The sequence below is a fragment of the Anas acuta genome, chromosome 25 (assembly GCF_963932015.1).
Source record: "Anas acuta chromosome 25, bAnaAcu1.1, whole genome shotgun sequence".
Classification (NCBI taxonomy): Eukaryota; Metazoa; Chordata; class Aves; order Anseriformes; family Anatidae; genus Anas; species Anas acuta.
The window spans coordinates 4,754,495-4,779,326 of NC_089003.1; the positions used below are offsets into that span (position 1 = coordinate 4,754,495).

Genomic DNA, 24,832 nt, shown 5'->3' on the forward strand with positions numbered 1-24,832 from the left:
CTCTTGTCACTGCCTCTGTGTTTGTTTTCCCTGGTCTCGGTCTCTGTATGCTTGTTGCTTGCCTCCTCGTTTCTTAGCATCCCCATTGACAAAGTCCCCAATGTGATAACTTCTGAGGCTTAAAGAGAGCCGCAGACCCATGAACCACACATAAGTCGTTCAAGTGCCCAGATTTGGTCTCCTCACTACCTCCCTCATCATCTGTCAGTCAGGCTTGTGTCCGTGCATGTACTTCTTTCCAGCTTTCTGCTGTTCTTTCTCTCTGCCCCCCTCCCTAATGCTTGTAGAGAAGGCATCTATAAGTGTAAGAGGCATCCCGACCAAGACATGGCGCATGTCAGTGAAGGGGAGGTTGCCAAAGACAAACTACACAGAAGGATGCAAGTGCTGGTTGGGCACCACCATCACCATCACAGGTGTATTCCCAGTCCGGATGAAGAGGTCGATGACTGAGTCCAGGATGAAGAGCAGCAGCTCTCAGCTATCAGACAAACCCGGCAGCAAGAAAAGAAAGCACTATATAGACCTTCCCCCACCCCTAGGAGGAGATAGCGGCAGCAGGAGGAAGGAGAAGATGGAGTTGCTGCTCAGGATTCATTGTCCTCCACCACTCGATATCTTCTGGACAGACAACACAGCAGGGCCTCAGCAAGCAAGGATGTTCCTGCAGAGACAGTAGAGAGTAAGATCCCAACCCTGGGCTTCAAGTGGGCTGATTTTGCTCTCTTCACTGTGTGCACAGTTATGTGTGTGTGTGTAGTTGACAGTACTTCAAAATGCATCCAGGAGTGTTTGTGAGTGGACTGATGAGTTCATGTATGTTTTTATAAGAGCAGCAGTGTGCATGAGTGCTGTTCCCTCCACCTGCTTTTGATGTTATGAGTGATATCAGTATGAGAACAAGCGGTACACTGGGAATGAACAGAAACAGTGATCTGATGTCAGCATCCCACCAAGGCTGAGATGTGGTGATCATGCAGGTCGCCCCAAGACTCCTGAGCATTCCTAGCCAGTGGTCATCTGAGAAACCCTCCCAGAGGATCACAGGCTGCACTGCCAGCATGCACATAATCCAACCCTAAGTTCAGAGCAGGTCTCATCACATCGGGTTGCTCAGGATTTCTCAGCCTGTCTCCCTGGCGATGGTGGTCATGAGAGAGGGATTAGGAAAGGTGTGACTCAGAGACCGTATAGGACCTGGCTGAGTTGGATTTTCATCTAAAAGTGAGGCAGCAGCCTTATTGGTCCTAACCACTCTTTTTGGATCATGTCTGAATGAAGACATTTTGCTCCTCACTTTTCCCTGTGCTCTTCTTCCTGCCTGCCCTCTCTCCCAGGTTCACCTGCAGCCTTAAGACATGTCGCTGTATGACCAGTGCATGCTGTGCTGGCCCAGTGGCCCAACCCCACTGGTCAGCAGCCGCAATGAGCCCTGCTTCAGGCAGTGCCAGTACTCCACTGTCATCATTCAGCCCTCCCACAGGGAGAACACCTCGAGGGCAGGGCCTCTTTCACCACCTTCTCCTTCCTTTCAAGCCACTGACACCAGTCCCATTGGGAAAGAGGATCTGGCTGGCAGATCTCGGAGTGCACAGGGGAAGCAGTCAGCCAAAAGAGAGAAGAGGGCCCCATCCCAGAGCTCTGCCTTGCACACATACATCCCCTCCCCATCCGGGGTTGTTGCACAGCCAGTGTAGCTCCCTGCACCAGGGTGTCACGCACAGCACAGAGGTACAAGGCGCTGTCAGAGAGCTCGGCTTCCTTCAGCTGCAGAATGCTGGATTTCCCCACAGTGTTCATCTACATGGTGAAATGGATATTCTGCATGCTGCCTGTTGTGGTGTAATATGCGAGCAGCTGAGGGGCTTGTCCCTTCTTCTGCTGGTACCAGTACAAGCCATACAAGCTGGGGATTTGATACGTGCAAGTGGTCTGGAACGTTTCTTTCTGTTTCACGGTGACTTGTCCTTCTTGCTGGGTGACGGAGGTCTGCCCCATGGCATCTGAAAGAAACCAAATGTCCCCAACTGATCACAGAAGCCTAGGGGAGAATTAAGTTTCTGGATGGGAAGGATCTTTATGCCTTTGACTGAAGCAAAAATCCCATGGATTTTGGCATCTTTGGGCAGAAGGTCTATGACCAGAGCTTAGAATGGATCCCAGAGCATGGTAATATCCATTACCTCCCACATGTAGGGCCATTACCATCCCCCCAGGGTAGAGCTGTCTTTAGTTCCTTCTCTCAGGAGAAGAAACTGCCCAGAGTGTCAGGAGAGAGAGGCAGAGTGGCATGGATGGTTGGCAACAGGAAAGGAAGGGAAGGGAAGATCTGAGATCATCAGGAGAGGAGGTTTTTTATGCTGCCTCATCTTTCTTCCCAGCAGTAAGAGCATCTTCAGAAAAGACGCGCAAAACAGGCATGATCTAATACTAGCCATCATTTTCCCAGTAATTGATGAGCAGCTCCCTGCAGAGAGCTGTTGATGGGGGTGATGGTCTCCTGAAGAGAAGGAGAATCATGCTGCCATCCACAGGCAATGCTTACCCAGTGGTTGCCTCAGGAAGGCAGCGAGGATGAGATAAACAAGGCGCATTGTGAGACCAATCCTCCGGCATGTGTGAGAGAGCCTCAGAAGAGCACACGTCCCCACCAAGAGCCCCGGGAGAGCAGAGCTGCAGGAAATGACTCGGCAAGGGGAACAAAGAATGCAAGGGGGAGGAGAAAATGCTTGTGCTTGGAGTGCTTGAAATACCCGGCTGGGGTCCTCCTCCACCAGTGAGAGTACTGCTTCTGCAGCCAACATCTGCACAGCTGGGGAACATGGTGGCTCTTTTCTCCCCATGGTCGGAAGGGTCTGTTCCTGCACTGGTCCTCCAATGGCGTCCTTCCCGCTACAGTGAGAAATTTCTGCTGTTCTACACCCTCCTGATGGCCCGTTTAGAGTCTTCAGGGCTCATGCTCCACTGGGGTTTTACAACACCTCCTGGGGTCCTCCTCTCTCTGGGGATGGTTCTTTTTCTTCTGGGAACAACTTGCACCCTCTTTCTAACCACTCTCTTCTTTCTTTCCTATAGCAACTGGGAACATTGCCTTGTAAGCAAGTCCCCAGAAATTGGTGAGGAACCCTGTGGTGCAGCATCCCAGCAGTCTGGCTGTGTCCTGATGGGGTGGGATGAGGAATGGTGTAGTCACTGTATCATTCAAGGTTCCAGAGGTATCATTAGAGTGAGTGTCCAGTACTGACATTTCTTGCTGGGACGTTATCTCAGTCCCAAAGGTAGAATCAGAATCGTTGAATATCCCGACTTGGAAGGGACTCATAAGGATCATAGAGTCCACCTATTGGCACCACACAGGTCTACCCAAGTTCATATGACTAAGAGCATATTAAACTTCTTAAACTCCAACAGGCTTGGTGCCATGACTACAGCCCTGTGGAGCCTGTTCCAGTGTGCAACCACCCTCTCAGTGAAGAACCACTTCCTGATATCCAAACTGAACCTCTCCGCAACTTGACACCATTCCCTTGGGTCCTATCACTGGTTACCAGAGAGAATACATTAGCTCGGGCCACTCTACTCCCCGTTGTGAGGAAGCTGGAGACCATGATGAGGTCTCTTTTCCAGGCTGAACAGGCCAAATGACCTCAGCCGCTCCTCAAATGTCTTCCCCTCAAGGACCTTCACCATCTTTGTAGTCCTTCTCTGGACACTCTCCAATAGTTTCATGTAGTTTTTGTTCTGTGGTTCACAAGACTGCACGCAGTAATCGAGGTGAGGTCACACCTGCACAGAGTAGAGCAGGACAATCACTTCTCTCAACCAGATAGCAATGCTGTGCTTGAAGCATTGTGCTGGATTTGGGCTTGGGACAAAGCCTGTACAACAAGATCTTAAAATGTGACCACTACAGAAAACGCAGGAAACCAAATATAACTGCTCTGACACTCCCTCAGGCCAGTGCCGTTTAATCCCAAGCTCTGCAAGGGGACTTCCATACACCAGAAGTGTCTCCCGGCGAGCTTGGCTGCAACTGTACCCCCAGCTCTCCCCCACAAACCGCATGGCACCACCTGTCCCTCCCAGCTCTGCAGGCCGTTGGCTGCCTTTGCAACAAGTGAACCCTGCTGGCTTGTGTGTGGCTGGGTGCCTCCTGCACCCAACAGGCTTTCCTGTGTGTCTGCTTCCTTGGCAGTCAGCCCCCACACTGCATGATTCTGGGAGTACTTCCTGACCAAAAGGAAAAGCCTTTTCTTTGCTCCTTTGCACCATCATGAGGCTCTGCTCTGACCCTTTCTCCAGCCTGACCCTTTTTCTCTGAAGCCCACTTGTGACCTACACTGTCACCACCTGTGTGCCCTGGCTGGGGACCATGCACAAACTTCCAAGGGTGCCTTCCTTCTGACTCCTTGTAGCCTTAGTGAAAGCATTCAGCAGGACTGGATGTCTCTGGCATTGCCAGCTGCTACTCAGGCACAAGGTGCCCTCAATGCCAAAGCTGCTGGACAGGGCCCCTGGGAAGGGCTCCTAGGAACTGCAAACATGGTGCAGATGGGGAGGGAAGGAAGCTTTGTGTCTCTATGTCAGAACTCAACACCTGCTCATATGCAGGCCTCTCTCTGCCAGGTGTTAGCAACTTGAAAGAAGCAGCGAGAGCACGACTGTGTGGAGGTCTCTCTGGTGCTACGCACACAGCTCATGCAGTCAGGTGTGCCCCTCCACTCTCTTGACATCGCTGGGTGTGACGTCCTGACCCCTCACACCCAAATGGGTCTGCCCGCACCTGACCCCCATCCTCGGACCCAGAAGAAACAAAGGGCCTCAGTGGGGACGGGTCTGGACTGGCGGGGGAACCCCCGCGGCTGCGGGACGAGGTGGTCCTGGCGGGCGGAGCGGCAGCGCCCCCTGGGGGCTGTGCCCCTGCCTCGCCCCCGCCACACACGCCCGGCCCCGCCCGCCTCGGTTCCTGCACGGCCGCAGCCCCGGCTCCTCTCCCCGTGGCTCTCAGGGCGCAGTAATACACCGCCGCGTCCCGAAGACGAGGCTGGGTAAGCAATAGGGTGCTGGACCGGCGGTCTCCTGCCAACACGAGCCGCCCTACCGGGTCGGTCACAGCTTCGGACCCAGTATGAGCCCTCACGAGGAATGCGGGTTCTCGGCCAGGGAGCTGACGGTACCAATAAATGATATCATACCACTGGATGTTGGGGTGTGAGCAGGTGATGTTGATGCCGGTGCCCTCGGTGGTCTGTGCCCATGGTTCCTGCTGCACCTGGGCTCTGCTTGCAGCCACTGCCAAGAAGAAAAGCAGGAGAAAACTCAGAAAATGTCTTTGCTTCCACCAAAAATGTCAGGAAAGGGGAAAGGGCAGAAGAAAATGGTTGACAGCCGATGCGAGATTTTTCTCTGAAGAATGCACACAAAGGACATTTCTCTGGGAAGGGTTATTTAGGGACCAGGTCGGAGCAGGACTGTTTGGAAGGAGAGTCCGAGCCAGGAGAAGGGAAGCAGGCAGGAATGAGTGGGGGTGTGCCGAAAGGAGAGGAGGAAGGCAGGGAGCAAGGCAAGGTGGGAGGCAACGGCCGGCTGAGCTCGCTGGAGGCAGGCGGGATGGCTGCAGAGGGAGGCCAGAGGGGAGCGAGGTCCGTAAGAAGCCGGCGGGCCAGAAGCGAGGGCAGCCCCGTCCCGTCCCGTCCCCGGCGCCGGCAGCCCCGCGCACCCAGGAGCACCGCGGCCAGCGCCGCCAGCCCTGCGGCCCGGCCCTGCCGCATCCCGCCGCTCCGCCGCCCGCGCCGCGCTGCCCCCGCCAGCCCCGGCTCTGCTCCGCCCGCGGCGCCTCCTCCCCGCCGCCGCCGCCCGGCGCCGCCAGCTCCGCCCCGGGGCCGCTCGGGGGCTGGCCCGGGCTGCGAGTGCTGGGCGCCTGTGGGCGGGCAGGGCTTCGGCTGCTGCCCGCGGGGCTCTGCCCGTCCTGCAGCCCAGCCCGGGACGTGGAGGCGTGCGGGGAAAGGCTGAGGCAGCTCCTTCGGCACGGGACAGGAGAAGGTTGCGGAGACAGCAGCTGCTCATCTTCAGCGTCGCCAGCAAGGGGGACATGCGGAGGGCAGCGGGCCGTGCTGAACTGGGCCTGGTACCGTGATGCTGCAAAGCGCTAGTCCGTTGGCTTGCAGTACTGGGAGCTCCACTGGTATTGGAGCTCCGATACCAGCGGAGGCGTGCGGGGAAAGGCTGAGGCAGCTCCTTCGGCACGGGAGAGGAGAGGGGAGGGTAGGAGAAGGGAGTGGGAAAGGGAGAGGGAGCGGAGAAAGCAGCTGCCCATCTGCAGCGTCCCCAGCAAGAGGGGTAGGCGGAGGGCAGCGGGCCGGGGTGTACTCGGTCTGGTAGTGTGGTGATGTGAAGCACTGGTTTCCCAGCTGTGGCCGGTAGTGTTTGGAGCTCCGCTGGTACCGGAGCTGAGCACGTTTTTAGGGAGACACACAGACAGGGTAATGCACACCCCATTTGGGAAAGATACAGCCAGGCTGGTACCCCTAGTAGTTGCTTTTGGAGACCCAAACACTCCTGCCGTATTTGCCTGGAGGCTGAGACCTGCTTCCCCTTCTCCAGGATCTGCAGGAGGACCCCCTGGTTCCAGTAGCTGACAGCACAGGCCAGGGGCGACCTTGGCCCCAGTCTGACTCAAGTTCCTGGCACCAAATCCACTCCTGCTTCTCCGCCAGCAGCTGGCACTTTCTCCTTGCATCACTTGTGCACATGGGACAGAGCGAGACTATACAGAGGTAATCTCTGAGTAGACAAGTGCATGGAGTGGCCCCTTTTGCCCCCCCTGCTCTGTCTGCCCTCATGTGCTCCTCCCAGCTTCATGTGCCCTGCTGTCCCCTCATGGGTTTGTAGAGGTTTGTCCCTCACCCATCCCAGCCTGTGTCCTGGCCCACAGCTGTAGGAGGTGCAAGGCCCAGGCCGATCTCCCTGGCAGTGGCACCTGTGGCTTCTTGATAATCCAACAACTGGTGTGAATGGTGAGGTTTGTGTCTTGTCACTGCCTCTGTGTTTGTTTTCTCTGGTCCCTGTTTCTGCATGTTGTTACTTGCCTCCTCTTTTCTTAGCATCCTCATTGAGAAGGTCCCCAACATGATAACTTCTGAGGCATAAACAGAGCCGCAGACCCATGAACTGCCCATAAGTCGTGCCCAGGTTTGGTCTCCTCACTGCCTCCGTCATCACCTGTCAGTCAGGCTTGTGTCCATGCATGTTCTTCCTTCCAGCTTCCTGCTGTTCTTTCTCTCTGCCCCCCTCCCTAATGGTTAAGGAATGATTCTAGGGAAGGAAAGAAGGAGGCGGAAGCTAAAAGGTAAGAAAGAAAGGTCCTCTCTGCAGAGAAGGCATCTAAAAGCATAAGAGGCATCCCGACCAAGACATGGCACATGTCAGTGAAGGGGAGGTTGCCAAAGATAAACTGCATGGAAGGATTCAAGTGTTGAGAGGTCAATGACTGAGTCCAGGACGAAGAGCAGCAGCTCTCAGCTATCAGACAAACTTGGCAGCAAGAAAAGAAAGCACTCTGTAGACCTTCCCCCACCCGTAGGCGAAGACAGTGGCAGCAGGAGGAAGGAGGAGATGGAGTTGCTGCTCAGGATTCATTGTCCTCCACCACTCGATATCTTCTGGACAGACAACACAGCAGGGCCTCAGCAAGCCAGGATGTTCCTGCAGAGACAGTAGAAAGCTCTCAACCCTGGGCTTCACATGAGCAGACTTTGCTCTCTTCACTGCGTGTGCACACACGTGTGTGTGTGTGCCTGACAGTACTTCAGTATTGTTGTGTTAAGTGGTGTAGTCAATTAACCGTTATTGGCCTGGTCGGATTCAGCGTACTATACTATCACAATCACAGATTCACCAATAACGCTTTAACCATTGGGGTCTGGTTGGATTCAGAGCACTGAACTGCCACGGTCACAGATTCACAAATAACATATTACCACTCTTACTCTAGTTGCGTTTAACGAGAACTATCATGACTAGGAACAATGCAATCAAGTGCAATTTATTACAGCAACAGGTACACACGTTCTTTGGATTGCCGGTGATAGTGACTGTCTGCAAAAGCAAGCTAGCATGCATGAAATACACAGGTGACACAGGTGTGTAGCCTGGAAATTAATGCGTTAAAAGGCTCAAAGACTCTAGAGAAATTTATAACCAAGCGTTCAAATATCACCTAAAGGTGTCCCAATTCAGGGGGAAGAGAGGCTCAGCTCATCAACTGGTCCTAGGAGTCAGGAGGTCCTCAGGATGTTGTATTACCTTGGGATGGTATCTCCCTTGACGGTGGTGTCTTCCCTAACAAGAATGCATCCAGGAGTGCCTGTGTGTGGACCCATGAGTTCATGCATCTTTTTACAAGAGCAGCAGTGTGCATGAGAGCTGTTCCCTCCACCTGCTTTTGATGTTATGAATGATATCAGTATGAGAACAAGCGGCACACTGGGAATGAACAGAAACAGTGATCTGACGTCAGCATCCCACCAAGGCTGAGATGTGGTGATTATGCAGGTTGCCCCAAGACTCCTGAACATTCCTAGCCAGTGGTCATCTGAGAAACCCTCCCAGAGGATCACAGGCTGCACCGCCAGCATGCACATAATCCAACCCTAAGTTCAGAGCAGGTCTCATCACATCAGGTTGCTCAGGATTTCTCAGCCTGTCTCCCTGGCGATGGTGGTCATGAGAGAGGCATTAGGAAAGGTGTGACTCAGAGACCGTGTAGGACCTGGCTGAGTTGGATTTTCATCTAAGAGAGGGGCAGCAGCCTTATTGGTCCTAACCACTCTTTTTATATCATGTCTGAATGAAGACATTTTGCTCCTCACTTTTCCCTGTGCTCTTCTTCCTGCCTGCCCTCTCTCCCAGGTTCACCTGCAGCCTTAAGACATGTCGCTGTATGACCAGTGCATGCTGTGCTGGCCCAGTGGCCCAACCCCACTGGTCAGCAGCCGCAATGAGCCCTGCTTCAGGCAGTGCCAGAACTCCACTGTCATCATTCAGCCCTCCCACAGGGAGAACACCTTGAGGGCAGGGCCTCTTTCACCACCTTCTCCTTCCTTTCAAGCCACTGACACCAGTCCCATTGGGAAAGAGGATCTGGCTGGCAGATCTCGGAGTGCACAGGGGAAGCAGTCAGCCAAAAGAGAGAAGAGGGCCCCATCCCAGAGCTCTGCCTTGCACACATACATCCCCTCCCCATCCGGGGTTGTTGCACAGCCAGTGTAGCTCCCTGCACCAGGGTGTCATTCACAGCACAGAGGTACAAGGCGCTGTCAGAGAGCTCGGCTTCCTTCAGCTGCAGAATGCTGGATTTCCCCACAGTGTTCATCTCCATGGTGAAATGGATATTCTGCATGCTGCCTGTTGTGGTGTAATATGCGAGCAGCTGAGGGGCTTGTCCCTTCTTCTGCTGGTACCAGTACAAGCCATACAAGCTGGGGATTTGATACGTGCAAGTGGTCTGGAATGTTTCTTTCTGTTTCACGGTGACTTGTCCTTCTTGCTGGGTGACGGAGGTCTGCCCCATGGCATCTGAAAGAAACCAAATGTCCCCAACTGATCACAGAAACCAAGGGGAGAATTAAGCTTTCTGGGTGGGATGGATCTTTATGCCTTTGACTGAAGCAAAAATCCCATGGATTTTGGCATCTTTGGGCAGAAGGTCTATGACCAGAGGTTAGAATGGATCCCAGAGCATGGTAATATCCATTACCTCCCACATGTAGGGCCATTACCATCCCCCCAGGGTAGAGCTGTCTTTAGTTCCTTCTCTCAGGAGAAGAAACTGCCCAGAGTGTCAGGAGAGAGAGGCAGAGTGGCATGGATGGTTGGCAACAGGAAAGGAAGGGAAGAAGATCTGAGATGATCAGGAGAGGAGGTTTTTTATGCTGCCTCATCTTTCTTCCCAGCAGTAAGAGCATCTTCAGAAAAGACGCACAAAACAGGCATGATCTAATACTAGCCATCATTTTCCCAGTAATTCATGAGTAGCTCCTTGCAGAGAGCTGTTGATGGGGGTGATGGTCTCCTGAAGAGAAGGAGAATCATGCCACCGGCCACAGGCAATGCTTACCCAGTGGTTGCCTCAGGAAGGCAGCGAGGATGAGATAAACAAGGCGCATTGTGAGACCAATCCTCCGGCATGTGTGAGAGAGCCTCAGAAGAGCACACGTCCCCACCAAGAGCCCCGGGAGAGCAGAGCTGCAGGAAATGACTCGGCAAGGGGAACAAAGAATGCAAGGGGGAGGAGAAAATGCTTGTGCTTGGAGTGCTTGAAATACCCGGCTGGGGTCCTCCTCCACCAGTGAGAGTACTGCTTCTGCAGCCAACATCTGCACAGCTGGGGAACATGGTGGCTCTTTTCTCCCCATGGTCGGAAGGGTCTGTTCCTGCACTGATCCTCCATTGGCATCCTCCCCACTACAGTGAGAAAATTCTGCTGTTCTGCACCCTCCTGATGGCCCATTTACTCTTCAGGGCTCATGCTCCACTTGTGTTTTACATCACCTCCTGGGATCCTCCTCTCTCTAGGGATGGTTCTTTTTCTTCTGGGAACAACTTGCACCCTGTTTCTAACCACTCTCTTCTTTCTTTCCTATACCAACTAAGAACATTGCCTTGTAAGCAAGTCCCCAGAAATTGGTGAGGAACCCTGTGGTGCAGCATCCCAACAGTCTGGCTGTGTCCTGATGGGGTGGGATGAGGAATGGTGTAGTCACTGTATCATTCAGGGTTCCAGAGGTATCATTAGAATGAGTGTCCAGTACTGACATTTCTGGCCGGGACGTTATCTCAGTCCCAAAGGTAGAATCAGAATCATTGAATATCCCGACTTGGAAGGGACTCATAAGGATCATCGAGTCCAACTATTGGCACCACACAGGTCTAGCCAAGTTCATATGACTAAGAGCATATTAAACTTCTTAAACTCCAACAGGCTTGGTGCCATGGCTACAGCCCTGTGGAGCCTGTTCCAGTGTGCAATCACCCTCTCAGTGAAGAACCACTTCCTGATATCCAAACTGAACCTCTCTGCAACTTGACACCATTCCCTTGGGTCCTATCACTGGTTACCAGAGAGAATACATTAGCTCGGGCCACTGTACTCCCCATTGTGAGGAAGCTGGAGACCATGATGAGGTCTCTTTTCCAGACTGAACAAGCCAAGTGACCTCAGCCACTCCTCAATGACTTCCCCTCAACGACCTATACCATCTTTGTAGTCCTTCTCTGGACACTCTCCAATAATTTCATGTTGTTTTTCACTGTGGTGCCCAAGACTGCACACAGTACTCGAGGTGGGGTCACACCTGCACAGAGTAGAGCAGGACAATCACTTCTCTCAACAAGATAGCAATGCTGTGCTTGAAGTATTGTGCTGGATTTGGGCTTGGGACAAAGCCTGTACAACGAGATCTTAAAATGTGACCATTAGAGAAAATGCAGGAAACCCAACATAACCACTCTGATGGTCTCTCAGGACAGTGTCGTTTAACCCCAAGCTCTGCAAGGGGACTTGCAAGCACCAGAAGTGTCTCACAGCGAGCATGGCTGCAGCTGTGCCCCAGGCTCACCCCCACACACCGTGTGGCACCCCCTGTCCCTCCCAGCTCTGCAGGCCGTTGGCTGCCTTTGCTGTAAGGGCATGCTACCAAATTGTGTCCAGCTGGGTGCCTCCTGCACCCAAAAGGCTTTCCTGTGTGTCTGCTTCCTTGGCAGTCATCCCACATCCCGCATTACTCTGGGGGTGCTTCCTGACCAAGAGGAAAAGCCTTTTCTTTGCTCCTTTGCACCATCATGAGGCTCTGACCCTTTCTCCAGCCTGCCCGCATTCTCCAAAGCCCACTTGTGATCTACGCTGTCACCACCTGTGTGCCCTTTTTGGGGACCAGGCATGGACCATGCCAAGGGTGCCTTCCTTCCGACTGCTCATGGCCTTAATGAAAGGATTCAGCAGGACTGGATGTCTCTGGCATTGCCAGCTGCTACTCAGGCAAACAGGCTACTCAGGTGCCCTCCATGCCAAAGCTGCTGGACAGGGCCCCTGGGAAGGGCTCCTAGGGACTGCAAACATGATGCAGATGGGAAGACAAGGAAGCTTTGCACCTCTGCGTCAAATTTCAACTCCTATCGATGTGCAGTCCTCTCTCTGCCAGGTGTTAGCAACTTGAAAGAAGCAGCAAGAGCATGACTGTGTGGAGGTCTCTCTGGTGCTACGCACACAGCTCATGCAGTCAGGTGTGCCCCTCCACTCTCTTGACGTCGCTGGGTGTAACGTCCTGACCCCTCACACCCAGATGGGTCAGACCCACACCTGACCCTCATCGTCTGACCCAGAAGAACCGAAGGGCCTCAGTCGGGATGAGTCTGGGCTGGGGCTTTGGCTCGGATGGCGGGGGAACCCCCGCGGCTGCGGGACGAGGTGGTCCTGGCGGGCGGAGCGGCAGCGCCCCCTGGGGGCTGTGCCCCTGCCTCGCCCCCGCCACACACGCCCGGCCCCGCCCGCCACGGTTCCTGCACGGCCGCAGCCCCGGCTCCTCTCCCCGTGGCTCTCAGGGCGCAGTAATACACCGCCGCGTCCCGAAGACGGGGCCGGGCGAGTCGCAGGGTGCTGGACCGGCGGTCTCCTGCCACCGAGAGCCGCCCAGCCGGGTCCGTCACATCTTGAGACCGACTATAAGCCGTCACTAGGAATGCGGGTTCTCGGCCCGGGAACTGACGGTACCAGTATATGTCGTCGTTTGACTGGATGTTGGGGTGTGAGCAGGTGATGTCGATACCGGAGCCCTCCCTGGTCTGTGCCCACGGCTCCTGCTGCACCTGGGCTCTGCCTGCAGCCACTGCCAAGACGAAAAGAAGGAAAAAACTCAGAAAATGGCTTTGCTTCCACCAAAAATGTCAGGAAAGGGGAGAGGGCAGAAGAAAACGGTTGATAGCCGATGCGAGCTTTTTCTCAGAAGAAAGCACACAAAGGACATTTCTCTTGGAAGTGTTATTTAGGGACTAGGTCGGAGCAGGGCTGTTTGGAAGGAGGGTCCGAGACAGAAGGACAAGGGAAGCAGGCAGCAATGAGTGGGGGTGTGCCGAAAGGAGAGGAGGAAGGCAGGGAGCAAGGCAAGGTGGGAGGCAACGGCCGGCTGAGCTCGCTGGAGGCAGGCGGGATGGCTGCAGAGGGAGGCCAGAGGGGAGCGAGGTCCGTAAGAAGCCGGCGGGCCAGAAGCGAGGGCAGCCCCGTCCCGTCCCGTCCCCGGCGCCGGCAGCCCCGCGCACCCAGGAGCACCGCGGCCAGCGCCGCCAGCCCTGCGGCCCGGCCCTGCCGCATCCCGCCGCTCCGCCGCCCGCGCCGCGCTGCCCCCGCCAGCCCCGGCTCTGCTCCGCCCGCGGCGCCTCCTCCCCGCCGCCGCCGCCCGGCGCCGCCAGCTCCGCCCCGGGGCCGCTCGGGGGCTGGCCCGGGCTGCGAGTGCTGGGCGCCTGTGGGCGGGCAGGGCTTCGGCTGCTGCCCGCGGGGCTCTGCCCGTCCTGCAGCCCACCCCGGGACGCGGAGGCGTGGAGGTGTGCGGGGAAAGGCAGAGGCAGCTCCTTCGGCACGGGAGAGGAGTGGGGAGGGTAGGAGAAGGGAGTGGGAAAGGGAGAGGGAGCGGAGAAAGCAGCTGCCCATCTGCAGCGTCCCCAGCAAGAGGGGTAGGCGGAGGGCAGCGGGCCGGGGTGTACTCGGTCTGGTAGTGTGGTGATGCGAATCACTGGTTTCCCAGCTGTGGCCGGTAGTGTTTGGAGCTCCGCTGGTATCGGAGCTGAGCACGTTTTTAGGGAGACACACAGACAGGGTAATGCACACCCCATTTGGGAAAGATACAGCCAGGCTGGTACCCCTAGTAGTTGCTTTGGAGACCCAAACACTCCTGCCGTATTTGTCTGGAGGCTGAGACCCGCTTCCCCTTCTCCAGGATCTGCAGGATGATGCAGCTGACAGCACAGGCCAGGGGTGACCTTGGCCCCAGTCTGACTCAAGTTCCTGGCACCAAATCCACTCCTGCTGCTCCACCACGACCTGACACTTTCTCCTTGCAGCACATATGCACATGGGACAGAGCGAGACTATACAGAGGTAATCTCTGAGTAGACAAGTGCATGGAGTGGCCTTTTTTACTCCCTTGCTCTGTCTGCCCTCATGTGCGCCTCCTAGCTTCATGTGCCCTGCTGTCCCCTCATGGGTTTGTAGAGGTTTGTCCCTCACCCATCCCAGCCAGTGTCCTAGCCCACAACTGTAGGAGGTGCAAGGCCCAGGCTGATCTCCCTGGCAGTGGCAACTGTGGCTTCTTGATAGGCCAACAACTGGTGTGAATGGTGAGGTTTGTCTCTTGTCACTGCCTCTGTGTTTGTTTTCCCTGGTCCCTGTCTCTGCATGCTTGTTGCTTGCCTCCTCTTTTCTTAGCCTCCCCATTGACGAGGTCCCCAATGTGATAACTTCTGAGGCTTAAAGAGAGCCGCAGACCCCTGAACCACCCACAAGTCTTGCAAATGCCCAGATTTGGTCTCCTCACTACCTCCCTCATCATCTGTCAGTCAGGCTTGTGTCCGTGCATGTACTTCTTTCCAGCTTTTTGCTGTTCTTTCTCTCTGCCCCCCTCCCTAATGCTTGTAGAGAAGGCATCTATAAGTGTAAGAGGCATCCCGACCAAGACATGGCGCATGTCAGTGAAGGGGAGGTTGCCAAAGACAAACTACACAGAGGGATGCAAGTGCTGGTTGGGCACCACCATCACCATCACAGGTGTATTCCCAGTCCGGATGAAGAGGTCGATGACTGAGTCCAGGATGAAGAGCAGCAGCTCTCAGCTATCAGACAAACTTGGCAGCAAGAAAAGAAAGCACTTTGTAGACCTTCCCCCACCTCTAGGCGAAGACAGCGGCAGCAGGAGGAAGGAGGAGATGGAGTTGCTGCTCAGGATTCATTGTCCTCCACCACTCGATATCTTCTGGACAGACAACACAGCAGGGCCTCAGCAAGCAAGGATGTTCCTGCAGAGACAGTAGAGATTAAGATCCCAACCCTGGGCTTCAAGTGGGCAGATTTTGCTCTCTTCACTGTGTGCACAGTTATGTGTGTGTGTGTAGTTGACAGTACTTCAAAATGCATCCAGGAGTGTTTGTGAGTGGACTGATGAGTTCATGTATGTTTTTATAAGAGCAGCAGTGTGCATGAGTGCTGTTCCCTCCACCTGCTTTTGATGTTATGAGTGATATCAGTATGAGAACAAGCGGCACACTGGGAATGAACAGAAACAGTGATCTGACATCAGCATCCCACCAAGGCTGAGATGTGGTGATCATGCAGGTCGCCCCAAGACTCCTGAGCATTCCTAGCCAGTGGTCATCTGAGAAACCCTCCCAGAGGATCACAGGCTGCACTGCCAGCATGCACATAATCCAACCCTAAGTTCAGAGCAGGTCTCATCACATCAGGTTGCTCAGGATTTCTCAGCCTGTCTCCCTGGCGATGGTGGTCATGAGAGAGGGATTAGGAAAGGTGTGACTCAGTGTCGTGGTTTGACCCGGCCGGCAGCTAAACACCACGCAGCCGTTCGCTCACCCTCCCCCCTCCCTCTCTGGGACGGGGGAGAGAAATGGAAAGTGAAGCCCGTGAGTTGAGATAAAGACAGTTTAATAAGACAGGAAAATAATAATAATAATAAAATAATAATAAAATAATAACAATAATAATACAATGGTGATAATAGGAAAGTAATAATAGTATGTACAAACAAGTGATGCACAATGCAATTGCTCACCACTCGCTGACCGATGCCCAGCCTAACCCCGAGCAGTCCGGCCCCCTCCCCCCGGCTAGCCACCCCTATATATTGTTTAGCATGACGTCAGATGGTATGGAATACCCCTTTGGCTAGTTTGGGTCACCTGTCCTGGGTCTGTCCCCTCCCAGCTCTTACTGCACCCCCAGCCTGCCCGTTGCCAGGACAGAGCAAAAGGCTGAGATGTCCTTGGCTTAGTATAAGCACTGCTCTGCAACAATTAAAGCATCGGGGTGTTATCAGCACTCTTCTCATCCTAAGCCAAAACACAGCATTCCACCAGCTACTAGGAAGAAAATTAATTCTGTGCTAACTGAAACCAGGACACTCAGAGACCGTATAGGACCTGGCTGAGTTGGATTTTCATCTAAGAGAGGGGCAGCAGCCTTATTGGTCCTAACCACTCTTTTTGGATCATGTCTGAATGAAGACATTTTGCTCCTCACTTTTCCCTGTGCTCTTCTTCCTGCCTGCCCTCTCTCCCAGGTTCACCTGCAGCCTTAAGACATGTCGCTGTATGACCGGTGCATGCTGCGCTGGCCCAGTGGCCCAACCCCACTGGTCAGCAGCCGCAATGAGCCCTGCTTCAGGCAGTGCCAGTACTCCACTGTCATCATTCAGCCCTCCCTCAGGGAGAACACCTTGAGGGCAGGGCCTCTTTCACCACCTTCTCCTTCCTTTCAAGCCACTGACACCAGTCCCATTGGGAAAGAGGATCTGGCTGGCAGATCTCGGAGTGCACAGGGGAAGCAGTCAGCCAAAAGAGAGAAGAGGGCCCCATCCCAGAGCTCTGCCTTGCACACATACATCCCCTCCCCATCCGGGGTTGTTGCACAGCCAGTGTAGCTCCCTGCACCAGGGTGTCATTCACAGCACAGAGGTACAAGGCGCTGTCAGAGAGCTCGACTTCCTTCAGCTGCAGAATGCTGGATTTCCCCACAGTGTTCAGCTCAGTGGTGAAACGGCCACTCTGCTTGGTGCCTGCTTCGGTGTGATATATGACCAGCTGAGGGGCTTGTCCCTTCTTCTGCTGATACCAATACAAGGCATAAAAGATGGGGATTTGATACGTGCAAGTGGTCTGGAACGTTTCTTTCTGTTCCACGGTGACTTGTCCTTCTTGCTGGGTGACGGAGGTCTGCCCCATGGCATCTGAAAGAAACCAAATGTCACCAACTGATCACAGAAACCAAGGGGAGAAGTAAGTTTCTGGATGGGAAGGATCTTTATGCCTTTGACTGAAGCAAAAATCCCATGGATTTTGGCATCTTTGGGCAGAAGGTCTATGACCAGAGGTTAGAATGGATCCCAGAGCATGGTAATATCCATTACTTCCCACATGTAGGGCCATTACCATCCCCCCAGGGTAGAACTGTCTTTAATTCCTTCTCTCAGGAGAAGAAACTGCCCAGAGTGTCAGGAGAGAGAGGCAGAGTGGCATGGATGGTTGGCAACAGGAAAGGAAGGGAAGAAGATCTGAGATGATCAGGAGAGGAGGTTTTTTATGCTGCCTCATCTTTCTTCCCAGCAGTAAGAGCATCTTCAGAAAAGACGCGCAAAACAGGCACGATCTAATACTAGCCATCATTTTCCCAGTAATTCATGAGTAGCTCCTTGCAGAGAGCTGTTGATGGGGGTGATGGTCTCCTGAAGAGAAGGAGAATCATGCCACCGGCCACAGGCAATGCTTACCCAGTGGTTGCCTCAGGAAGGCAGCGAGGAAGAGATAAACAAGGCGCATTGTGAGACCAATCCTCCGGCATGTGTGAGAGAGCCTCAGAAGAGCACACGTCCCCACAAAAAGCCCCGGGAGAGCAGAGCTGCAGGAAATGACTCGGCAAGGGGAACAAAGAATGCAAGGGGGAGGAGAAAATGCTTGTGCTTGGAGTGCTTGAAATACCCGGCTGGGGTCCTCCTCCATCAGTGACAGTATTGTTTCTGCAGCCAACGTCTGCACAGCTGGGGAACATGGTGGCTCTTTTCTCCCCATGGTCAGAAGGGTCTGTTCCTGCACTGATCCTCCATTGGCATCCTCCCCACTACAGTGAGAAAATTCTGCTGTTCTGCACCCTCCTGATGGCCCATTTACTCTTCAGGGCTCATGCTCCACTTGTGTTTTACATCACCTCCTGGGATCCTCCTCTCTCTAGGGATGGTTCTTTTTCTTCTGGGAACAACTTGCACCCTGTTTCTAACCACTCTCTTCTTTCTTTCCTATACCAACTAAGAACATTGCCTTGTAAGCAAGTCCCCAGAAATTGGTGAGGAACCCTGTGGTGCAGCATCCCAGCAGTCTGGCTGTGTCCTGATGGGGTGGGATGAGGAATGGTGTAGTCACTGTATCATTCAAGGTTCCAGAGGTATCATTAGAGTGAGTGGCCAGTACTGACATTTCTGGCCGGGACGTTATCTCAGTCCCAAAGGTAGAATCAGAATCATTGAATATCCCGACTTGGAAGGGACTCATAAGGATCATCGAGTCCAACTATTGGCACCACACAGGTCTACCCAAGTTCATATGACTAAGAGCATATTAAACTTCTTAAACTCCAACAGGCTTGGTGCCATGGCTACAGCCCTGTGGAGCCTGTTCCAGTGTGCAACCACCCTCTCAGTGAAGAACCACTTCCTGATATTCAAACTGAACCTCTCCGCAACTTGACACCATTCCCTTGGGTCCTATCACTGGTTACCAGAGAGAATACATTATCTCCGGCCACTCTACTCCCCATTGTGAGGAAGCTGGAGACCATGATGAGGTCTCTTTTCCAGGCTGAACAGGCCAAATGACTGCTCCTCAAATGTCTTCCCCTCAAGGACCTTCACCATCTTTGTAGTCCTTCTCTGGACACTCTCCAGTAGTTTCATGTTGTTTTTGTTCTGTGGTTCACAAGACTACACAGTACTCAAGGTGAGGTCACACCTGCACAGAGTAGAGCAGGACAATCACTTCTCTCAACCAGATAGCAATGCTGTGCTGGAAGCATTGTGCTGGATTTGGGCTTGGGACAAAGCCTGTACAACGAGATCTTAAAACATGACCACTACAGAAAACGCAGGAAACCGAATATAACTGCTCTGACACTCCCTCAGGCCAGTGCCATTTAATCCCAAGCTCTGCAAGGGGACTTCCATGCACCAGAAGCGTCTCCCGGCGAGCTTGGCTGCAACTGTACCCCCAGCTCTCCCCCACAAACCGCATGGCACCACCTGTCCCTCCCAGCACTGCAGGCCGTTGGCTGCCTTTGCAACAAGTGAACCCTGCTGGCTTGTGTGTGGCTGGGTGCCTCCTGCACCCAAAAGGCTTTCCTGTGTGTCTGCTTCCTTGGCAGTCAGCCCCCACACTGCATGATTCTGGGATTGCTTCCTGACCAAAAGGAAAAGCCTTTTCTTTGCTCCTTTGCACAATCATGAGGCTCTGCTCTGACCCTTTCTCCAGCCTGACCCTTTTTCTCTGAAGCCCACTTGTGACATACGCTGTCACCACCTGTGTGCCCTTTTTGGGGACCAGGCATGGACCATGCCAAGGGTGCCTTCCTTCCGACTGCTCATGGCCTTAATGAAAGGATTCAGCAGGACTGGATGTCTCTGGCATTGCCAGCTGCTACTCAGGCAAACAGGCTACTCAGGTGCCCTCCATGCCAAAGCTGCTAGATAGGGCCCCTGGGAAGGGCTCCTAGGAACTGCAAACATGATGTAGATGGGAAGAGAAGGAAGCTTTGCACCTCTGCGTCAAATTTCAACTCCTATCGATGTGCAGGCCTCTCTCTGCCAGGTGTTAGCAACTTGAAAGAAGCAGCGAGAGCACGACTGTGTGGAGGTCTCTCTGGTGCTACGCACACAGCTCATGCAGTCAGGTGTGCCCCTCCACTCTCTTGACATCGCTGGGTGTGACGTCCTGACCCCTCACACCCAAATGGGTCTGCCCACACCTGACCCCCATCCTCGGACACAGAAGAACCGAAGGGCCTCAGTGGGGACGGGTCTGGACTGGCGGGGGAACCCCCGCGGCTGCGGGACGAGGTGGTCCTGGCGGGCGGAGCGGCAGCGCCCCCTGGGGGCTGTGCCCCTGCCTCGCCCCCGCCACACACGCCCGGCCCCGCCCGCCACGGTTCCTGCACGGCCGCAGCCCCGGCTCCTCTCCCCGTGGCTCTCAGGGCGCAGTAATACACCGCCGCGTCCCGAAGACGGGGCCGGGCGAGTCGCAGGGTGCTGGACCGGCGGTCTCCTGCCACCGAGAGCCGCCCTACCGGGTCCGTCACATCTTGAGACCCACTATAAGCCGTCACGAGGAATGCGGGTTCTCGGCCAGGGAGCTGACGGTACCAATAAATGATATCATATGACTGGATGTTGGGGTGTGAGCAGGCGATGTCGATGCCGGTGCCCTCGGTGGTCTGTGCCCGTGGCTCCTGCTGCACCTGGGCTCTGCTTGCAGCCACTGCCAAGAAGAAAAGCAGGAGAAAACTCAGAAAATGGCTTTGCTTCCACCAAAAATGTCAGGAAAGGGGAAAGGTCAGAAGAAAACGGTTGACAGCCGATGCGAGCTTTTTCTCAGAAGAAAGCACACAAAGGACATTTCTCTGGGAAGGGTTATTTAGGGACTAGGTCGGAGCAGGGCTGTTTGGGAGGAGAGTCCGAGACAGAAGGAGAAGGGAAGCAGGCAGCAATGAGTGGGGGTGTGCCGAAAGGAGAGGAGGAAGGCAGGGAGCAAGGCAAGGTGGGAGGCAACGGCCGGCTGAGCTCGCTGGAGGCAGGCGGGATGGCTGCAGAGGGAGGCCAGAGGGGAGCGAGGTCCGTAAGAAGCCGGCGGGCCAGAAGCGAGGGCAGCCCCGTCCCGTCCCGTCCCCGGCGCCGGCAGCCCCGCGCACCCAGGAGCACCGCGGCCAGCGCCGCCAGCCCTGCGGCCCGGCCCTGCCGCATCCTGCCGCTCCGCCGCCCGCGCCGCGCTGCCCCCGCCAGCCCCGGCTCTGCTCCGCCCGCGGCGCCTCCTCCCCGCCGCCGCCGCCCGGCGCCGCCAGCTCCGCCCCGGGGCCGCTCGGGGGCTGGCCCGGGCTGCGAGTGCTGGGCGCCTGTGGGCGGGCAGGGCTTCGGCTGCTGCCCGCGGGGCTCTGCCCGTCCTGCAGCCCAGCCCGGGACGTGGAGGCGTGCGGGGAAAGGCTGAGGCAGCTCCTTCGCACGGGAGAGGAGAAGGGAGAGGACAGGGATTGGAGAAAGCAGCTGCTCATCTTCAGCGTCGCCAGCAAGGGGGGCAGGTGGAGGGCAGCGGGCCGGGCTGAACTGGGCCTGGTAATGTGGTACTGCCGAGCACTAGTCCTTTGGCTGGCACTCCTGGGAGCTTCACTGGTATCAGAGCTGAGCACGTTTCTGGGAGACACACAGACAGGGTCATGCAGACCCCATTTGGGGAAGATGCAGCCAGGCCTGTAACCCCAGTAGCTGCTTTGGGAGACCCAAAACGCTCCTGCCGCATTTGCCTGGTTGCTGAGACCGGCTTCCAGTGCTCGAGGAGCTACAGGGGGACAGCCTGGTTCCAGTAGCTGACAGTACTGGCCAGGGGTGACCTCGGCCCCAGTCTGATTCCAGCACCTGGTGCCAAATCCACTCCTGCTGCTCCACCAGCAGCTGGCACTTTCTCCTTGCATCACTTGTGCACATGGGACAGAGCGAGATCACACAGAGGTAAGGAAAGATTCCAGAAGAGGACAGGACAGACGATGGTGCTCAGGTGCAGGGCCTGACCAGACAAGTGCATGGAGTGGCCCCCTTTCACCCCCTGCTCTGTCTGCCCTCGTGTGCTCCTCCCAGCTTCATGTGCCCTGCTGTCCCCTCGTGGATTTGTAGAGGTTTGTCCCTCACCCATCCCAGCCTGTGCCCTGGCCCACAGCTGTAGGAGGTGCAAAGCCCAGGCTGATCTCCCTGGCAGTGGCACCTGTGGCTTCTTGATAAGTGTTGTGGTTCCGCTCGAGTGGGCAGCTGAGCTCTGTAATACACAATAAATGTTTGTTCATTGTCTTTTGTAAAAACAAGGAGTTCTGTTTGAGGAACGGGAGTTGTGAAAACTCCCTGCTGAAGTAAGGAGCTGTATAATGCTTAGCTAGACACTATGAAAATTCCTTTGCTTAATGTAACAAAAAAGAGAACCCTCTCCCCTTCTCTCCTTCTGCATCTCAGTAGCCTCTTTTGTTCAAAATAACACTGCTGCAAAGTTCATGTAACCATCTCCTGATAAGTTGTTAAACTAGTGTATCAACATCTTGCCTTCCTGTCTCACGCTGGGCCAACATGACCAAATAAAGAACGAAGTTGAACCACAACGCCGAGGAAGACTACGGCCTTCATCTTCACGACCACCAGAGGGACAGAGACGACCCCCTAGCAACAGTGCGCGCAGTCGCAGAACATACCCGGACGTGCTGCGTAATCCTGAAATCACCAAGATATAAAAAGGGACCCTGGGGGGGGTGAGGTGCGCGCCGTTGGCGGAGCCGAGACTCCCCGGCCGCCCAGCGCTGTTTTGCTTGCTGTTGCTTACTCAATAAATTCCTTTCTATTATTAATGCAATGCTCTCTGAAAATTAATTAAGGGGGCAACTTATAACAAGCTCCACTACAGCCGCTCTATCACTCCCCCTCCTCAAAGAGGAATGGGGAGAAAATATGATGAAAAGGGCTCCAAGATTGAGATAAGGACAAGAAGGTCACACAGTAATTATTGTAACGGGCAAAACAGACTGCATAGAGAGATAGTAAGATTTATTGCTTATTACTAACAAGCTAGAGAAGTGAGAAACAAAGGAAAGAAACCAAAAGCACCTTCCTCCCCCATCCTCCCTCTCCTACCTCCTCCCCTCGAGCGGTGCAGGGGAACGGGGGAATGGGGGTTATGGTCAGTCTACAGCTCTTCTTCTCTGTCGCTCCTTCTCGGTCACTCTCGTCCCCTGTGCTGTGGGGTCCCTCCCACGGGATGCAGTCCTTGATGAACTGATCCGGCATGGGCTTCCCACAGGCAGCAGCTCTTCCAGAACTGCTCCAGATATGGGACCGTGCTACGGGGTCCACCCCTCAGGAGAAAACTGCTCCAACCTGGGTCCCCCACGGGCAGCAGCTCCTGCCAGGTCACCTGCTCCTGCATGGTCTCCTCTCCACGGGCTGCAGCTCTGTCCTGGAATCTGCTCCGGCAGGAGTCTTCCACAGGCGGCAGCCTCCGTCGGTGCAGGGCTACCTGCTCCACCGTGGTCTCCTCCATGGGCTGCAGCGTGGAACCCTGCTGCATGGTGGTGCTCCATGGGCTGTAAGGGGACATCCTGCTTCACCATGGTCCTCACCAAAGGCTGCAGGGGACTTCTGCTCCGGCACCTGGAGCACCTCTCGCCCTCCTTCTTCACTGACCTTGGTGCCTGCAAGGCTGTTCCTCATTCCTCTCACTCTCCCAGCTGCTGTGTGGCGTAGTGTTTTGTTTGTTTGTTTGTTTGTTTGTTTTTCCCTGTCGTAAATATGCTCTCACAGAGGCGCAAAACAACATCGCTTATTGGCTCGGCTCTGGTCAGCAGTGGGGCCCTTACCAAACATGGGGCAACTTCTAGATCCTTCTCACAGACACCTATGGCCACCTGCTACCAAAACCTTGCCACGTAAACCCACTACAACAGGCCAACAACTGGTGTGAATGGTGAGGTTTATGTCTTGTCACTGCCTCTGTGTTTGTTTTCTCTGGTCTCAGTCTCTGTATGCTTGTTACTTGCCTCTTCTTTTATTAGCATCCCCATTGAAAAGATCCCCAACATGATAACTTCTGAGGCATAAACAGAGCCGCAGACCCATGAACTGCCCATAAGTCGTGCCCAGGTTTGGTCTCCTCATTGCCTCCGTCATCACCTGTCAGTCAGGCTTGTGTCCATGCATGTTCTTCTTTCCAGCTTCCTGCTGTTCTTTCTCTCTGCCCCCCTCCTTAATGGTGAAGGGCTGATTCTAGGGAAGGAAAGAAGGAGGGGGAAGCTAAAAGGTAAGAAAGAAAGATCCTCCCTGCAGAGAAGGCGTCTAAAAGCATAAGAGGCATCCCGACCAAGACATGGCACATGTCAGTGAAGGGGAGGTTGCCAAAGACAAACTACACAGAAGGATGCAAGTGCTGGTTGGGCACCACAATCACCATCACAGGTGTATTCCCAGTCCGGATGAAGAGGTCGATGACTGAGTCCAGGATGAAGAGCAGCAGCTCTCAGCTATCAGACAAACCCGGCAGCAAGGAAAGAAAGCACTCTATAGATCTTCCTCCATCCCTAGGTGAAGAAAGCGGCAGCAGGAGGAAGGAGAAGATGGAGCTGCTGCTCAGGATTCATTGTCCTCCACCACTCGATATCTTCTGGACAGACAACACAGCAGGGCCTCAGCAAGCCAGGATGTTCCTGCAGAGACAGTAGAGAGTAAGATCCCAACCCTGGGTTTCACATGAGCAGACTATACTCTCTTCACTGTGTGTGCACACCTGTGTGTGTGTGTGCCTGATGGTACTTCAGTATTGTCGTGTTAAGGGGTGTAACTGATTAACCGTTATGGGCCTGGTCGGAGTCAGGGTACTGAACTATCACAGTCACAGATTCACAAATAACGTATTACCACCCTTACTCTAGTCATGTTTAATGAGATCTATCACGACTAGGAACAATGCAATCAAGTGCAATTTATTACAGCAACAGGTACACAGGTTCTTTGGATTGCCGGTGATAGTGACTGCAAAAGCAAGCTAGCATGCATGAAATACACAGGTGACACAGGTGCGCAGCCTGGAAATTAATGCGTTAATAATAACAGTATGAGAACAAGCAGCACACTGGGAATGAACAGAAACAGTGATCTGTCTCATCACATCAGGTTGCTCAGGATTTCTCAGCCTGTCTCCCTGGCGATGGTGGTCATGAGAGAGGCATTAGGAAAGGTGTGACTCAGAGACCGTGTAGGACCTGGCTGAGTTGGAT

At 54.5% G+C, this 24,832-nt stretch overlaps 2 protein-coding genes, 1 long non-coding RNA gene and 1 gene segment (V, D, J or C); all 4 read right to left on the reverse strand.

The window, feature by feature from the left end:
- Positions 1-781: 781 nt before the first annotated feature.
- LOC137844704 (uncharacterized) lies at positions 782-6,030 on the reverse strand. Its single transcript, XR_011089995.1, has 3 exons — positions 5,720-6,030; positions 2,546-5,292; positions 782-2,003 (listed from the first exon to the last, which is right to left on the reverse strand). It is a non-coding gene; the product is annotated as an uncharacterized lncRNA (long non-coding RNA).
- Positions 6,031-7,446: 1,416 nt separating this feature from the next.
- Positions 7,447-13,907, reverse strand: LOC137844682 (uncharacterized). The gene is made up of 4 exons (XM_068661219.1): positions 13,315-13,907; positions 12,770-12,884; positions 9,296-9,576; positions 7,447-7,704 (listed from the first exon to the last, which is right to left on the reverse strand). Exons 1-4 carry the CDS (start codon positions 13,882-13,884, stop codon positions 7,525-7,527), a joined length of 1,146 nt encoding a protein of 381 aa, XP_068517320.1. The 5' UTR covers positions 13,885-13,907; the 3' UTR covers positions 7,447-7,524.
- Positions 8,029-20,832, reverse strand: LOC137844687 (uncharacterized). The gene is made up of 4 exons (XM_068661228.1): positions 20,726-20,832; positions 20,131-20,295; positions 16,191-17,006; positions 8,029-8,774 (listed from the first exon to the last, which is right to left on the reverse strand). The coding sequence occupies exons 1-3, from the start codon at positions 20,775-20,777 to the stop codon at positions 16,483-16,485; spliced, it is 741 nt and encodes a 246-aa protein (XP_068517329.1). The 5' UTR covers positions 20,778-20,832; the 3' UTR covers positions 8,029-8,774; positions 16,191-16,482.
- Positions 20,833-22,593: 1,761 nt separating this feature from the next.
- Positions 22,594-24,832, reverse strand: part of LOC137844691 (T cell receptor alpha variable 1-2-like) — a 62,328-nt gene continuing 60,089 nt past the window's right edge. The window contains 1 exon segment of the V gene segment in view: positions 22,594-24,262. Coding sequence covers positions 24,137-24,262 — 126 coding nt within the window.

Coding starts and splice junctions, on each gene's coding strand:
- LOC137844687 (XM_068661228.1), bottom strand. CDS start 20,777: ATGCGGCAGGGCCGGGCCGCAGGGCTGGCGGCGCTGGCCGCGGTGCTC. Junction 20,296..20,725: donor GCTGGCCGCGGTGCTCCTGG/GTGCGCGGGGCT, acceptor TCTTCTTGGCAG/TGGCTGCAAGCAGAGCCCAG. Junction 17,007..20,130: donor ATTCCTCGTGACGGCTTATA/GTGGGTCTCAAG, acceptor GGTTTCTTTCAG/ATGCCATGGGGCAGACCTCC.
- LOC137844682 (XM_068661219.1), bottom strand. CDS start 13,884: ATGGGGTGTGCATTACCCTGTCTGTGTGTCTCCCTAAAAACGTGCTCA. Junction 12,885..13,314: donor GCTGGCCGCGGTGCTCCTGG/GTGCGCGGGGCT, acceptor TCGTCTTGGCAG/TGGCTGCAGGCAGAGCCCAG. Junction 7,705..9,295: donor GCGCCTTGTACCTCTGTGCT/GTGAATGACACC, acceptor CTGTCTCTGCAG/GAACATCCTGGCTTGCTGAG.